General features: G+C 41.9%; 1 protein-coding gene across 2 annotated transcripts in view; it reads left to right on the top strand.

Moving 5' to 3' along the window:
- Positions 1 to 17,681, top strand: part of SDK1 (sidekick cell adhesion molecule 1) — a 426,731-nt gene that overhangs the window by 75,722 nt on the left and 333,328 nt on the right. Inside the window, exons 2-4 of one of the 2 annotated variants that reach the window (XM_070955387.1) lie at positions 4,769 to 4,928; positions 8,288 to 8,394; positions 13,706 to 13,853. In XM_070955387.1, coding sequence (XP_070811488.1) covers positions 4,769 to 4,928; positions 8,288 to 8,394; positions 13,706 to 13,853 — 415 coding nt within the window. Of the gene's footprint in view, positions 1 to 4,768; positions 4,929 to 8,287; positions 8,395 to 13,705; positions 13,854 to 17,681 lie in introns of those variants that run through there. The other variant, XM_070955388.1, reaches the window with a different exon arrangement.

The raw sequence follows: 17,681 nt of genomic DNA, 5'->3' as shown, positions 1-17,681 counted from the left end.
CTATTGAGCCTGTCATCTGCACCTCTCTAACTGTCTGGTTTGGTTCTGCAACCCAACAAGACAGACACAGACTTCGGAGGATCATTAGAACTGCAGAAAAAACAATGGCTACCAACCTGCCTTCCATTGAGGATCTGCATACTGCAGGAGTCAAAAAGAGGGCTGTGAAAATATCTACAGACCCCTTGCATCCTGGACATCAACTCTTTCAACTCCTACCCTCAAAACGAGGCTATAGAGCACTGCACACCAGAACAACTAGACACAAGGACAGTTTTTTCCTGAATGCCATCACTCTGCTTAACAACTAATTCCCTCAACACTGTCAAACTATTCACTGTCTGCATTACTATTAATCTTCTCATCGTTCCCATCACCCATCTCCTCCCACTTATGACTGCATGACTGTAACTTGTTGCTGTATCCTTACGATTTATATTGATATTGATATACTGATATGATTTGACTGCTTATTTGTACCCTATGACTATCATTAAGTATCGTCCCTTATGATTCTTGATGAATGTATCTTGTCTTTTTATGTACACTGAGAGCATATGCACCAAAGACAAATTCCTTCTGTGTCCAATCACCCTTGGCCAATAAATAATTCTATTCTATACTATTCTGTCTACTTGGTGGCATCGTGGTGAGACCAGGGTGGAAAATCCAGATGAAAAACGCATCTTTTGTCTGCTTTCTTCTGCATGTTGTAGCAATTTGCTCCTGTTTTTATAAGCCCTGAAGTTTAAGAAACTTCAGCTAAAGAACAAAGCTCATTCTAGAGAGTTCCACAGATTTGGGATGCAGGTTCAAAGAATGAGTTTGTTGTGACTCTGCACTAGTTGTGATGTAGCAAACATGAGAGATGAGTTGTCATGAGCAGCTGAGTATCAGCTTCATAAACTGAAATACTTATGAGAGCCCCTGGCAGCCTAATACAATTGCTTGGCATGTGTACAAATCAGCCCAGAACCTTTTGTGCGTTATAACTTCCCTTTGTATCCAGTCCAGGGGGAAAAAAAGTTTAGAGTTTTTTTTAAAGGAAACTGTGTTATGGAATTAAGTTTTAGTTTCCTGGATGATTTGGAAAGTATTTACTATATTTTGCATAGGACATAATCATATAACTTCAAGCTGTCTCTTGGCTTGTTCTTTTATATCCAAAAGGGAAAACAGAAAAGCAAGAATTGCACAAAGCTCATGGAGAGCTTTGGCTAAGTCATGCACAGGACGGATTTGTGGAATTGTTGTGCTTCCGAAGCCACTGCAAGATCATAATTGGTGTGTCCCCTGTTGCTCAATAGTGTAACATTTCATCTCTTGTATTTCCCATTTGGGAAAAATAAAAAAACAACAATGTACTTTCAGAAGCTCTTCTGGTAGCTAATGTCTGTCCATTTTAGCTGTAGGTGTAAATATATGGGAACATTGTTTGGAAAAAAGGCACCTACGTGATCAACTCTAAACATCAAATCAAGTAAAAAAAAATGTGGGAAGAATGATGCAAATTTGCATTGGAATCCTTAGTTACAATGAGGTTTTGTCTAGGATTATATTTTAATTTTGTTTCAAACAAACGTTATTCTGCACTGCTTATTTAGCTCAATGAAAGATATTTGCATAATACGTAAACAAAAAGTTGAACGAATGTCTTTTTTTTTTAATGGGCTCAAATAAATCTTGCAGAACATTGGCCTGTTTTATAAATCATGCTGTTTTATAAATCATGCTTTTCAGAATGTTCTGATCTGCTAATTTTTAGTTCTAAAAATACCCGAGTTTGATGATTTTCTTATAATCTTGCCTGAATAGATCTTTAATGTGGCTCATAAGCATTTATTCAGCAACCTACAGCTGTTGAATTCTCAGGCACGATAAGAAATACAGTTTGTTTGTTTTTTTAATTTGATTTATATGCCGCCCTTCTCCGGAGACTCAGGGCGGCTTACAATGCGCTAAGCAATAGCCTTCATTCTTTTGTATATTTTTACAAAGTCAGCTTATTGCCCCCACAAACTGGGTCCTCAATTTACCTACCTTAGAAAGGATGGAAGGCTGAGTCAACCTTGAGCCTGGTGAGATTCGAACCTGCAGTAATTGCAGACAGCTGTGTTAATAACAGGGTGCTTTAAACCACTGTACTACCAAGGCTCTTAAGAGACCAGGGTACTTCGGGTTTAGATTATTGCTCTGATGTGTTCCAGTTGAGAAGTTGTCCGATAGTGAAAGACCAAGGTCATGGATCATCAAACTTGAATGTAGGACAGGGGTCAGCAACTTGTGGCTCTGGAGCCGCATGTGGCTCTTTCATCCCTCTGCTGCGGCTCCCTGTTGCTGGTCGGCTCCACAATTGATAGGGCTTTCGGTTAGGACAGGTAGAGGAAAACGGATGCCACACTAGGAGGAGACTATGATGGGGGAACCAGACTTCTGGTCGGCTCCAGAATTAAATGGGGGCCTCCGGTTAGGACCTTTATGGCTCTTTGAGTGTTTAAAGTTGCCGACTTCTGACGTAAGACATTCAAGATCTTGCTTGCTTCAGTTTCCTTGAGTTTGGAAAGAGGGAAAACTGATGCCCGGATTTGCTTTTACAGTTCTTAACATATGCAGTAGGCCCGTCTAGCTGAGACTGCTTGCCAAACAAACAAACCGGTGGTGTATAAAAAGCAATTTCTTTCTTAAGACTCAGAGCAACACAAAGTTAATAAAAAATAAACAAACATCCAGCTTCTAATGTCCAGCATCAGATTCTCAAGTCAAGTCCTGGGGACCCTGGCATCTTCACTTGTAGAGAATTAATTTGCGGGCCCACTTAATCGAAGAATGATGTTTTTAGTCTGCAGACAATCATTTAGCATCTATTTTATTATTCATTGGCTGTACAGAGGCCAGCGCTCGTAACTGTTAGCCGCCCCTTTTTAAGCAGATACAAATGATTGGGTAGCGCCCAGTAAAGAAAATGGAGACACGGCTATGCCAGAGAGAAGCAACAAGGACGTTCCCCAGTGTCGCATTATTTTCCTGTTAATTTGCGTGTCGATTGTAAACAAATGAAAATGGGTACAAAGAGCTAATTAGGGTAACTAGTTTTCAGACATGGCTTCACTGGATGGCTCAGCTCAATAGTTCCCAAGGAAAAGAAAGTGGATTAGTAAATTTTAATCCACAGCTGCCTTTGTCACATGGTGGCAATTTTAATTGATAGATGAAAACCCCAGAGGGAAGCTTTCCTTGCTTGTTTATGGTCTGAAACATGCAAAGCGTTCATAATTATCCAGAACTCTTCCGATTTTTCCTACGTAGTTTGGAAACATATTTTGCGTGTTTGGTTTAAAAAAAATATGGCCGTTTTACAAAAAATATGTTACTGAGATTCTCTTTTGCCACAGGCTTCAGCGGAACTAGAATCTATTACAGAATGTACCCATCCTTGAGGAACTCCTTTCCCCTATTTATTGCTGTCTCCTATGTTTTATTTCAAAGAAAACACTTATAAATTTCGGCTACTCCATCTCTCACACACACATTCTACAGTTGCTTGCAGGAATTGTTCTAAAGGGCAACTTGGTTTTTGCTGTCTGTTCAAAGAGAAGCAGGCGTTGATGTGTTCCCGTCTTGTCTTATTGAGGGTGACCAATGATTGGTGGGGGCAGCTTAGAAGCTGGGTTCTCGTATTAAGCGTAATGTAGCTGATTGAATTTAATTCTGCATAGTCTTCCGTTCTTGTGGTGTGTGGTACTTGTGTGCAGTGTAGCATTGCTATGTTTCAAGGGACTAGGACAAAACGCTCAGTCTTCATCCTCTGAGATGGTCTACTTTGGTCAAGATTCGAGGGAGGGTTGATCCATTCTCCTTTGGCTATCTTATCTCAACAATTGGCTTCATGGGCACGTGCTCTGCGTGCACAGAAGAAACATTTGTTGATTTGCCCCACAATGCTTCTGCCCCAGTGTTTTCAAGTGAGGGAACACTTCACTTTGGGATCCTGGGTGCTCTCTGAGCTTGATTTTAAGAGATTTGGATTTAAGAGAACTGGAGCAGCCATTGACTTAAATTTTAGCTCTAAGGTTGCTCTCCATGGTCCTGAAAACCCAAGCTTTCTCCTGCAGTCTGCAGTGCTGGGTGAATATTGGTTCATACATCATGTTAAATGAGCTTGTGGCTTATTTTTTATTATTTTATTTTATTTGTTTGTCAAACATGTACAAGGTAGCAAGTATAAGTATGAACATAAGCATGGAAAAAAAGGAAATACATATAAATGGGGACAGTAAGACAGGGTCGGTAGGCACACTGGTGCGCTTATGTACGTCCCCTTTATGGACCTCTTAGGAATGGGGTGAGGTCCACGGTAGACAGTTTAAGGTTGAAGCTGTGGGGGTTAGAGGATGTAACAATGGAGTCAGATAGAGCATTCCAGGTGTTGACCACTCTGTTGCTGAAGTCGTATTTTCTGTTGTATTTTCTGCAATCGAGTTTGGAGCAGTTTACCTTAAGTTTGTATCAATTGTTTGCCCGTGTATATATTGTATATATTGTGGACGTTCTTTTTTATACAAAGTCAGCTTATTGCCCCCACAGTCTGGGTCCTCATTTTACCTACCTCGGAAGGATGGAAGGCTGAGTCAACCTTGAGCCTGGTGAGATTTGAACTCGCAGTAATTGCAGGCAGCTGGTGCTACTTAACAGCACTTTAGTCTGCTGCACCACCAAGGCTCTTACATAAGGCATCAAAAATATCTTAAAGTGATATGTTTCCTTGCAGATGATGTAGCTCCCTATTTCAAGACGGAACCCAGTTTGCCTCAGACGCACCTGGAAGGAAACCGCCTTATTCTTACCTGCTTGGCAGAAGGAAGCTGGCCTTTGGAATTTAAGTGGCTGCATAACGACATGGAAATCACAGAGTTCTCCAGGGAATATAGGTAAGTTATTTGAGAACGTAGAACCTTAATGACGTCTAGAACATAGAATAATAGGGGTGGAAGAGACCTTGGACATTTTCTAGTCCAAGCAGGAGATCCCATACGCTTCTGAACAAATGGCTGTCCAGTCTCTTCTTGAAAACTTCAGGTGTGTGCAGTGTTTCTCAGTATAGTATGTCTCCATCATATTGACCTGATCCAACTACTGTATTTTTCAGAGTATAAGGGGGTGAAAATTTAGGTGCATCTTATTCACCAAATGTAGCCCCGCCCACCCACTGGCCCCCACCCTTTGGCCTCTGCCTCCCAGCAGTTACCTCCTTGCAGCAAGCAGCAAGAAGAAACAGCTCCTTTCAGCTTCAGCACAGCCTAATTAGCACAAGTTGATTGGCTTGGCCTCCCGACTCTCAGCTGTTTTGCTCTCAGCTGTTTTGCGGGGGCCTCTGCTGCTTGCTGCAAGGAGGTAAATTGCTGGGAGCAGATTTTTTTTTCTAGTGCTAATCAAGCTATGCCGAAAACGAAAATGAAAGTAAAGCAGGCAGTTTGCTGTTTGCTGCAATGAGGCAAAATTGCTCGGAGGCAGATTTCTTTTTCTTGTTTTCCTCACCAAAAAAGGTAAATGCGCCTTATAGTCCAGAGCGTCTTATACTCCGAAAAATATGGTATATCTCTTCATTAATCTCTCTCTTCTGGTTACTCACTGCTTCTATGATATACACTTAGACGGTTCCCCAAGTCCGTCCCAAAAGCATTTCAGCTTTCCGCTCTTGTGAGCAAGCTGTGACAAAGACGAATGAGCTGTTCACATGTCAGCATTTTAGGTGTTCCTTTAGAAGGAGCAACTGGTCCTTTTTATGTCTCAACATATGCATGAAGTGAATCAATCCATGGTCACTGATCTCACGAGGGCCTCGTACCTTCTGGTCTCATCCCGAAGAAATGCTAGAATCTAAACAACAACCTATACCAGAAGTGTCCAATCTAGGCAACTTTAAGACCCGTGGACTTTACTTCCTAAAATTCCCCAGCCAGCACACTCTGGATGGGGAATTCTGGGAGCTGAAATCCACAAGTCTTAAGGTTGCCAAGGTTGGACCACCCCTGATCTACTCCATCAAATAAATCCTCATTATTTCTGCTTCTCTCATTTTGCCCTCATTGTTTTTTTAAGTGGCTGAATGTTTTCTGTGTATGGAATCAAAATTTAAAAGCTATTTAAGGTCAGGGTATTTTGATTAATCATGGAAGAAAGCAAACATGAGCCAACACAGCTGTTCATTTGATCAATGGGATAAACTGTGCTGTGGGTTTGCCAGTAATAGAAAAAAAAATACCCCACACAGTCATATGTGCAGTGGAAAAGAGGGATACGTATAAAAAAATGATGCAAAGCAGGTCTCAGAAACACTGAAATTACCAAAGGTTTAATGAGAAGTCAGAGCTGTTTTTTACTTGACTAAACAATTTTTGGCCTTAGCCAGATTAGGCATTGTATATGCATAACAGGTTCTTGCTCATTTTTAATAATACCTACAATTAATATGAAATAGTATAACATTTATAATTCTAAAGCCAGCTGCACTTGGTACTGTGCTATGTTGCAGCTACAGGGATTAGCTGAAAAACGCTCCCTTTTAAACTAATAATTAAGATATTTAAGTTTTGCTAACACATAATATATAGGTTCGTTTGTTCCCAATGAAACACAGAAGGTTTCCACACACACTCTTAGTCCTTGATTAATTTGCTTCCTATCCTTGAAACATTTATTTTGTCAAACAAAGTGCCCACGCAAAACTAATCCAAGTTTACAATATTTATTTGAATAAATACGCTACTATGAATATTAAAAGTTCTATTATTTATTTGTAATTGTGTGCAACGATCCAAGATATGGTTTATGTTCAGGGAATTGCATTTATTCATTGGGATGAAATTATTACAGACTGTTTGCCTTTGGCATAAGACGGTTTGGCTAAATTTGGCTCTGATCTTGTCTTGTTGGCAAGCAGCATCACAGAATACCTCACTGTTGTATCTTTTTCGTTTTTCTTTTTGCCAAGTAACTACAATATGGTTCAAATGCTGCTTTATAATCCCTGCCAGTTACAATCAGCGACAAAGTAATAATTGATTAGAGTAGAAGAAGATTTGCACTCCGGCCCAAAAAGTAATAAAAAATGATCCCCAAGCTTTAGTTTATAATGCATTTTAGTTAATACAAAGTAAATTATTCATTGCTAATGAATACTTCCATAATTTATATAGCAAGCTTGAGGGTTAAGGCTGAAAAAGAGAATAACTAAGTTTTTTTTTTTTACGCAGTTATGCATTGCTGTTCACATTATTAATCATGATCTGTCATCAATATATGATGTGTTTGATAATCCAGACTATCCAACCTCTGCATGATTCATGTGTAGTTTTGTGTAATGTAGAACAATTTATTAATATGTAAGCTGTGCTGGAAAGATGAAAAGCGATATATCTTATCTTGGCATTTCCAAAACGAGATTTACATTCAGGGTAGACAATAATGTTGCAAGAAAACTGGTATTTTGTTTCTTGCTTTTATCATGCCTTTCCCCACCCCCAAAGAAATCAATGTAGCATATGTGATTTCCCCCATGTTATCTTTATCAACAACTTTGTAGGATATGATGGATCTGAGAGTAAATGCCTCTCCCAATGTCACCCAGTCAGCTTCATGGCTGCGTGTGGAATTTAGGCTGAGTTTTCCAACCATACCCTGTTTCCCCGAAAGTAAGACCCAGCCGGAAAATAAGCCCTAGTGTGATCTTTCAGGATGCTCGTAATATAAGCCCTACCCCCCAGAATAAGCCCCAGTTCAGATTGTCAGCCAGATGGATGCATTTAGTACTGTATTTTCCCCAAAATAAGACCTAACCCTAATGAGTCTTTTGGAGGAAAAATTAATATAAGACTCGGTCTTATTTTTGGGGAAACACGGTAATCCAAAATATTATCCTCCGTAGCATCTCGATGGGAATTGGTGACACAGAAATAGGCCTGTTGTTGTGGATTGCAGGCAGTCCTCGACTTCATTTAGCGACCGTTCAGAGTTTCAATGGCACTGAAAAAACTTATTTATGACCGTTTTTCACACTTACGATGGTTGCAGCACCCCTGCGGTCACCTGATCAAAATTCGGACGCTTGGCAACTGGCTCATACTTATGACCGTTGCCATGGGGTGGGAATGCAATTCTCTGCATTCGAATCGTGGAAAGTTTTGTACAGCTGAGCTATTCTTCCCCATTAGCTTTAAACAGTTTCCGAGAAAGCAACCTTAAAACCAAGAGTATCTTTTAACGAAGGTTTCCCTCCTTTGTCTTGCAGATACGTCATTCCTTCCTTGAAAAAATCGGATGGAGGTTTTTATCAGTGCGTTGTGAGGAACAGAATGGGGGCTCTCTTGCAAAGAAAATCGGAGGTTCAGGTGGCATGTACGTCTGAATGACATTTCTCCCTCACTTTCTAAACACAGCCCAGTTATGCAGGATACAAAAGCATTGCCTTGTTTAGCCTGTTGGGTTCTGCCCATTTTACGTTCTTTGCCAAGATGAAGGCTAGGCCTCTCCAGATTCTGCAGCATATATATATATTTTAATCACAGAAAGAATAGCTTTACCTGGCCAAAGTTATACAATAAATAATGCAGACAATTGTTCCACCTCCGGTTTACCAATGAGGCGCCATTAGAACGAAGGGGGGAGCATGCTGTCAGGCATTCATACAGAGTATGCTTAAAAATGAGAGGCGAGCTTTACATTTGTCATGCAACATCTCTGAAAACGTTTCGTTTCTTTGAATGCTCTCCCAGGCCAAATTCTTAAGTCCAAGTCTAGAGAACTGGCACGGCCAAAATTCAGATGGTAGAAGCTATCAATTTTGACCTTTGACTGCCTTTAGAAAGAAGTCCTAACTTATCTTTTAAAAAAATGAGTAGGTAAATATGTTAGAGAGATCCTTACCTTGTATTGGAGATCTAAAGAATAGAATAGAATAGAACAGAATAGAACAGAACAGAACAGAACAGAACAGAACAGGAGTGGAGTGGAGTAGAGTAGAGTAGAGTAGAGTAGAGTAGAGTAGAGTAGAGTAGAACAGAACAGAACAGAACAGAACAGAACAGAGTAGAATAGAATAGAATAGAATGGAATGGAATAGAATAGAATAGAATAGAATAGAATAGAATAGAATAGAATAGAATAGAATAGAATAGAATAGAATAGAATAGAATAACAGAGTTGGAAGGGACCTTGGAGGTCTTCTAGTCCAACCCCCTGCTCAGGCAGGAAACCCTATACTATGATGGTGAACCTATGGCCACATGTACCACAGGTTGCATGTGGAGCCATATCTGTGGGCCCTAGCTGAGCTCCAGCATGCATATGCGCACCAGCCAGCTAATTTTTTGGCTTTCTGGGCCCACCGGAAGTTGGGAAGCGGGCCGTTTCCGGCCTCCGGAGGGCCTCCGGGGGGTGGGGAAGGCTGTTTTCACCCTCCCCAGGCTCCAAGAAAGACTCTGGAGCCTGAGGAGGGCAGAAAACAGGCCTACTGGGCCCACTGGGCCATCGCGTGCCAAAAGTTAGAACTTATTTCTAAAGGCAGCCAAAGGTCAAGATTGATAGCTTCTACCATCTGAAAGATTGATTGTCTTTATCTGATTATATTTATCTGATTTTTGCTGCCTTCCTCACTTAAAGCAATTCTCTCACTCTCATGTCACCTTATTACAGAAGAAGCTGATGAACAGCCATTAATTATAACAGTTAAATCTCTCTTTCCTGAATTGCTCAATGCAGCGTGCAACTCATCGTGTTCACTTTTAAAGGAGGCTACATTAAAAAAAAAAACACACACACAGACAGTCACATTGTGAATCTTCTCAACAACCCGGGCCCTAAAAAGTTTGGAGGGCGTCTGCTTTTGTGGATTGCGAAAGAACGGCGTTTTTCCCACGCTGGGAAAACCGTGGAAACCTAAGTTCCAAGTGTGTCATGTCCACCTTCTAATCTGTTTTACTCATCACCTTTGATTACCGGAAGCTCCGAGTAGTTCTTCCATTTCACCGAGCTATTAAACGGAGAGGCCAAATTGAAATCTCCCCAAACGGGATGAAGTTTCACTATTTGTTTATACATGACACGTCTTTGCCTGAGACTTTAATTATTGTTCCTCCGAGCACTTAACTGGAAGGTCAGCAACGGTGGCTGTCATTTGATAAATGGCAGGAAGATGAAGTGGGTGAACAGAATTCTTTATTAGACATGACCATTTACAAGGAAGTGATTAAAACAGAGAAGAGAGGTATCATGAGGGGAAAATGTGCTGAATTTATTTTTCCTCCTGTTTAATATTAGCATCCAGAATAATAGCGTAATGCTGTGCAAATTGGCCATGCGGCCATTAACTCTTCCGGCTAACTGCTATTTAATGTTTGCTTTGCAAAAACGGCAACAAGAGGCGGCTTGTTAAAAAGCGGGTGAGAATGTGACATGTTTGTTTTTAAATTATTCAGGTAGGTGTGGGTGCCAAAACGTTGCTCGAGAGGTTCTCGGCTCTCTGAAAAGGTCTAGAATAGATCATATAAATCCAAATTATTGTATAGGCCTTCCTTCCATTGTTTCATGGTTTCTTTCACCTTTCATCTCAGTCAAATGCTGGTTTGCAGCATTAGCCGCTATGAATAGGTTTTTTCGTAATCGGATCAAAGGAAATTCTCCTTCTTTTAATCTTCAAGACGAATCGCCACCAAGATCTAACCGTCTTCATATGCGCTGTTAAGAATTGTAAAAAACAAAACAAACCAGGAGACTTGCTAATTATAAAGTCGGTGTTAATTGTTGAATTATGGCAGCAAATGCATTTTAAGAATAACCCTTACGTAAGTAATGAAGTAGGGACGCAGTGGCTCAGCAGCTAAGATGCTGAGCTTGTTGATGAAAAGGTCGGCAGTTCAGCAGTTCGAATCCCTGGTGCCGCCTAATGGGGTGAGCTCCCGTTACTTGTCCCAGCTTCTGCCAACCTAGCAGTTCGAAAGCATGTAAAAAATGCAAGTAGAAAAATAGGGACCACCTTTGGTGGGAAGGGAAGAGCGTTCCGTGCGCCTTTGGCATTGAGTCATGCCGGCCACATGACCACGGAGACGTCTTCAGCGTCTGGCTCTTCTGCTTTGAAACGGAGATGAGCACCGCCCCCTAGAGTCGGGAATGACTAGCACATATGTGCGAGGGGAACCTTTAGGTAATGAATATGCCAGTTTGGAAATAGGACATCTCTGAAGAGGAATGGCTTCACTTGTGTTCGTAATCCTATAACATTAATAACTTTATTGCGAGGTATTTGGGATGGAGAAGATCCTGGGAAAACAAAAAACAAAGACATTTGAGGATTGCTAGCCAGTCCGAAGCCAGGAACAGCAATGTGGCATCCTCAGTGCTTTCTAAACTTGGTTGCTGTGTTGCAGACGTTTCATTACCCAAGTAGGTAACATCATCAGTGCTAGATGGGCATGGGGTTTGCACTGATTTTAGCACTGATGATGCTCCCTAGTTGGGTAATGAAATGTCTACAACACAACAACCAACCGTCAGCACCAAAGATTCCATAGTCCAATCTACTTATTGAGGAAATTAGCAGCAGCCTTAAAGTTGCAACCATCGTCAGAGGTTCAGTGTGGTTTCATTGTTGGTATTCGAATGGTTGAAGGGGCTTGAGCCTTTTGCCTCTGCCATTTTCCCTTGATTCAGTGCTAGTTTAATTATTCTCTGGTCTACATTTGGGAGGGCAAGAACCCAGCTGGTATATTTTTAGTGGCAATGCTACACTCAGCATAGTATGATATTAATTGGAATGCCTCTTTTATAGCAGGGATTTTATGTTTCATAAACAAAAAAATGAAGAGACCATTTTCCTAAATTAGATGATACAACCCCAAAGTAATTGTTTTACAATCAATTGTTATATAAAGCTTACGTCGTACAATAAATTATACATACGGAACGATTCTTTAAAATCATAATAAAACTAGGAAGGCATTAGAAACTTGAAGCCTGGGATAACTTTCCTCGTAAGGCAAAATTTCTTACGCTTGAAAAAAAATAATTAGCTGAGTTGCAAATTAACGCAAAAGAGGTCCACAGGACTTGGTTGGCAATTCTTAATTAGAAGGTGTCTGAATTCTGAAGGCTAAACTGATCGTGCAACAACAAGGTTAATTAGAAGTACTTGCACGGTTCAATACTTCTGTTTAAGTAGGTAATCTTATTACAATGGAAAACAAAAAAAATATATATATGGGCCATTTTAGATCCAGAAGAAAAATCACACTGCCAATAAAAACCCCAGTTGAAATAATGACTCATTTTGAAATTGGAATACTGGGCAGTATTTTTTTTTTTTAAAGAGTCTATCACTTTCCTTTCCTTCATGCAGCTCATCAATCATGGCCCTGAAACCTCTTTGAACTTCGGACACAACATTTCCACACGAGTAAATTTCTTCAGAATAAAACAGGCCTAGCATCTATGGCAGAGGTCTTCAAACTTGGCAGCTTTAAGACTTGTGGACTTCTGGGAGTTGAAGTCCACAAGTCTTAAAGTTGCCAAGTTTGGGGACCCCGATCTATGTTTTTTTCCCCAGCATGAAATGGGAGATACAACCCATACCCCAAATCTTAATTCTGCCATTTTCTCTTCTTCGGTGGGTACCTGCTTAATTCCAGGCTCATCTGTTGGAAGGCAGTTAGTTGAGTGGTGTCTGTAGCCAAAAACTCTCTTGCCCAGTTATTCCAAATTGAAAAAATATTTTGTTATTTGATCTGTTGTCCTATATCTGTTTGTTTTGGGAAATATTTGGAAACTTGCAGAAGTTGGTCACGAGGACTTATGAAATACGAGTTCACAGCAGGGATAGTATGACACATAATATTGAAAAAAAGCTCTTCTGCCAATTGTTCGGGGCACAGTTCATTCTCTGAGTGCTCCTGGCATCGTATCAAAGATTTGTGTGGCTTATTTAACTGTGTCTGTATGTAACTGGCCTTTTCCCCCCTCTCTGAATTCTGCCTCCTTCTAGTGAACACGCCGCCTCTCTAGATACATCCCACATATTTTGCTCATCGAGATCCATTTTTGCACTTAAATATCCTGATCAGAAGCTCTCCTATTAACCATAACCCTTTACTTTATGTCTGCTTTGGTATTTTTTAATCCACGTTAGGCTGCTCCCTTTATTTCATATAGTTGGTGGCCCTGCTTCTCTTTTCTTCGGAATTGTACTTGGTTTGAGTTCAGCTCTTTTTTCGGGTAAAGAAGATTTTCGCCAGCCCAGGTTCCAAGTAGAAGGACTTTTGTAAAGTTGTCATCTCGAGCTATTAGATGTTCATGCGCCTTCAGACTACTTGTCTGCATTGTAACGTTACATGACAGACGTTTGCCTTCTGTGAATCTGTGTCAATCAATTGCCCGTCCCGTGAAATGCAAACAAGCAGCAGTGCCGACAGATTTCTCAGGTGTCGTAGAGTCACTGGGCTTTGTCTCATGCCTCAGCACACACTCACAAAGCGGCCCTCCTCAGCGGTAACACAAAGTCTGTTATGGCTTGCTGCTTAATGACAGCCGTGCCATCGACTGTTATAAAGCTTAATGTTTATCATATTCATGATGACCCTGAAAACAATGGTGTGGTATGATATGGCATGGCATGGGAGAAGAAACTTCTGGAGTTCTTAGTCCAAACTTTTCTTTGCAGACATGGGAAGTTTCCGGGATGAGAACCAGTGGAAAACCGTCCCTGAAGGACAAGCTGCTGTCCTAAACGTCCCCCACATCCCCAGTTACCCCAGACCGCAAGTGACGTGGTTCAGAGATGGGCACAAGATTATACCGAGCAGCAGAATGTAAGTAACCATCCAATTATTGTTTCAGATGTGACCAAACGCACATTTCATTTCATAATGCAACTTGTATTTGAAGCACAAGGCCAGTGATGGCTAACCTTTTTGCCATCGTGTGCCAGGACGGGGGTGGGGGAGGTTCGTGCGCGTGTACGTGCCCACACCCATAATTCTATGTGCCCCGCCCTGTGCATGCACGTGCAACCATCCCTCCCCCCCGCTCCTGGCCTGCGATGGCCAGGTAGGTCTGTTTTTCTTTCTCACCTGGCTCCAGATGCTTTCCATGCATCTGGGGAGGGCAAAAACAGCCTTCCCCACTCCCTCGGAGGCCCTCCGGAGGCCTGAAATGGCCCATTTCCCAACTCCCAGTGGGACAGGAAGTGACTTTTTTGCTGTCCCCAGCCTCCAGAGCCTCTCTAGGAGTTGGGAAATGGGCTGTTTCAGGCCTCCAGAGGGCCTCTGAGGGAGTGGGGAGGGCTGTTTTCACCCTCCCCAGATGCATAGAGAGGATCTGGAGCCAGGTGAGAAAGAAAAACGGGCCTTCCCCACCCCACCCCAGGCCCTCCAGAGGCAGGAAACAGCCTGTCTCCCTACTTCTTGTGGGCCCAGAAGGCCTGAAAATCAGCTGGCCGGTGCATGCATGCACGCCAGAACTGAGCTGGCATGCCCACTAATATGGCTACGTGTGCCACCTGTGGCACGCGTGCCATAGGTTCGCCATCATGGCACAAGGCTATTGATAACCACGCAAGCTAGGGAACAAGATAAATGCCTGTTTTAAGCAAGCCTATCAAGACGTATATTAACTATTTCAAGACGATACTTACGCCTGCCTTTGCAGTATTGATCTGTTTTCCTCACTAGGGATGATTATTCTGGCTTCGCTTATTTAGAACAAACCCTAAGCAGATCCGCAGATGGTTATTTACCCTCCTGCTCCCACCTTCCAGTCTGCTTTACAGTACTTTATTTAACAATGAAACGGCAATTAGTGTTTGTTTTCTTTTAGCTGCTTTTACCCTGCAGTGACAGTTTTATTTTCTTCAGTCTAATTAGCAGTTCAGCCATTCCCAGGCAGCGGCTGCTCTCTGACTACCTAAGCATTGTCGCTAGGTGTTCTCATCAGCAACCCGTCCAAAGTGCCAATCTGGTTTTAACTCAAACCCCGGCCTTTCTTTCAACGGGCTCCCTTACGTAATTTAGTAAGCAATTAGCGGAGACCCTGGGGTTTTGCTCTGGTGAGTGTCGGCGGGCAGGAATATCAGAATGATTTATATAGCTCCCGCCACGAATTCAAGGAAGGTTGCAAAGTATCTCGGGCCACTAATGAAAAATTGATCTTCGACGGCAAAGGTGGATGCCCTACCAATAGCTAGGAGCAAGGGTTTTTTTTTTTAACCTGACACCGTTGCTGGTCCCACTGTGGACAAGCACCTCACACACAAAGGCAGGAGTAGGCAACTGTGGCCCTTTTACAACCTGTGGACTTCAACTCCCAGAATTCCTGAGCCAGCTTGGCTGCCAGTTATGTTACGGAGTCCCAAAGGTGATTTTTTTTTTCATGGGGCAACTGGACTTTCTGGTTTTCCTTGGAAGACGTCTCGCTTCTCATCCAAGAAGCTTCTTCCGCTCAAATAAGTCTCTAGCAGTGGTGAAATGCTCCCGGTTTGGACTGGATCGGGTGATCCGGTAGCAATTGTGGCAGGTGGTTTGGAGAACCGGTAGTGATGGCGGGATAAGACTCTGCCCACCTGCCCGACTGTCGTTACTTCCCACTTTTAAAAGGTAAAAAAAGGCTCTGATGATCACGGGCCACAGCTGTGATTGTCAGAGCCTTTTTTTTCTTTTAAAAGCATTTTTTTTACAACCCTTTTGTTAAGGAATTTGCAGAGTAACCCTTGAATAGCAAGGGTGTGTACATGAAAGTGTTTGAGAGTAGGTACGAATAAACACAGTCAACACACAGATACACTTACCAGTCGTCGTAGTTATTCACAATAAACAGTTCTTCTGGATATGCTAACAGTAGCATACAGAGATATCAGAGAGCAAGAACAGCAAAGAGAAACAAACCATGTTCCTAGCTCCCTCTTAAGGAGATTGGCTACAAAGCTAACCAATCAGGACACAGTATGATGCAATACAGCAGTCTTAAAGCTATATTGATGGTTTATATATTGCCAACCCAACAAGGTAGATAATACTCATTTCCTAACATCTTTCACCCGAATAGGTTGTAAAAAAAATGCTTTAAAAAAGTAAAAGAAAAAAAAGTTGGCCATGCCCACCCAGTCACAATACCCCCCACCCCTGCCCCCACCAAGCCAAGTCCACAGAACTGGTAGTAACAAATTTTACATTTCCCCACTGGTCTCTAGTCTTCGAAGTATTTCCTAACTGAAGAGAGGACAAAAACTGCACAATTAACTCATATTTGCTGAAGCAGACCGCCATCCGTGTCACGTCACTGCAGAGGTTAACCTCAGGGTGTTATTGCACAACAACTTCATGGGGCTATCAAGCAGCAAGGAGGATCAACAGAAGAGGAGCTGAAGAAGCTTCTTGGATGAGAAGCGAAATGTCTTCAAAGAAAAACCAGAAAGTCCAGTTGCCTCTTGAAAAAGCACCTTTGGGACAACCATGATCTGGATGGCTGAGAATCTCCATAGTCATTTATGTTTTGCCGTAATTGGTTGAATTCTTAGTTAACAACAAAGGGTTTTATGTATAATGTGGATTGTCCATAATCCAAAACTCTCAAGGTTTAGCAAATGATAACTGTACTATAACTTGGGGTTTTATGGTCCCAGGGCAGGATTTCTGGAAATTCTCTAGACCAGGGGTGTCCAATCTTGGCAACTTGAAGACCTGTGGACTTCAACAACCAGAATTCTCCAGCCAGCCAACATAGACCTGTGGACTTCAACTCCCAGAATTCCCCAGCCAACATGGCTGGCTGGGGAATTCTGGGAGTTGAAGTCCACAGGTGTTCAAGTTGCCAAGATTGGACACCCCTGCTCTAAACCGAAAGCAATTTTCGCCGAAATCTAGTCTATCAACTTGGAAATATTTACTGTTGAATTCCAAGCATGCCTGGGATCTCAGCCATAAGCGGTTCACAAATGATAGATCTCTTAATCTGTCCCAGCTAAGCCATGTAAATGCCTCCTGGCAGGAGATCTCTCTTTTTTGCTTCTCTACAAAGCATACCGATGACGCTAGAGCAAAAAAGAAAAAAAGAAAAGAAAAGAAAAGAAAATAGAACTATTGTGTTTTGCCTCCTTGAATGCAAAGTATTTTTGCGGCTGATTGCTTAAAGAAAGCTGAATTACGCATCGCCATTTCGATCCCTTTTGAACAGGAGCAATATTTCTGGCAAGAGGCGTGGACTAGCCTTTTCAGATCAAAAGACTGAAAGGCGGTAGAATTCAGGGCACTGTTGCCAGCGATTTCTATTTCTGCAAAAACAGAAAAGGTGGAACGCAACTCTATCAGAAAGTATAAACATGTAAACATTTTTCTAATAGTAAGAAACACGTTTAATTCGCCAATACCCTCCAAGCATTGTAGCTTGAAATTTTAAAGCAAACTGTGTTTATGGATTTGCACTTTAAACAGTATTTTTAATTATTTTCCCACCTGAATAAGAAGACATGGTTGGCTGGGGAATTCTGGGAGTTGAAATCGGCACGTCTTAAAGTTGCCGAGGTTGGGAAACCCTGGATTGGAGAAAGATTGGATTTTCCTTTGATTGGATACAGTCGCGGCTATTTTGACACTGCTTGATGAAGGCCAAGCAAAGAACTGGTTGCCAACCAAGCTATGAAACTC

Source organism: Pituophis catenifer, unplaced genomic scaffold (genome assembly GCF_029215685.1).
Source record: "Pituophis catenifer annectens isolate HBS135680 unplaced genomic scaffold, rPitCat1.0.hap2 SCAF_16, whole genome shotgun sequence".
NCBI classification, from domain to species: domain Eukaryota; kingdom Metazoa; phylum Chordata; class Lepidosauria; order Squamata; family Colubridae; genus Pituophis; species Pituophis catenifer.
This window is presented reverse-complemented; position numbering and strand designations above follow the sequence as displayed.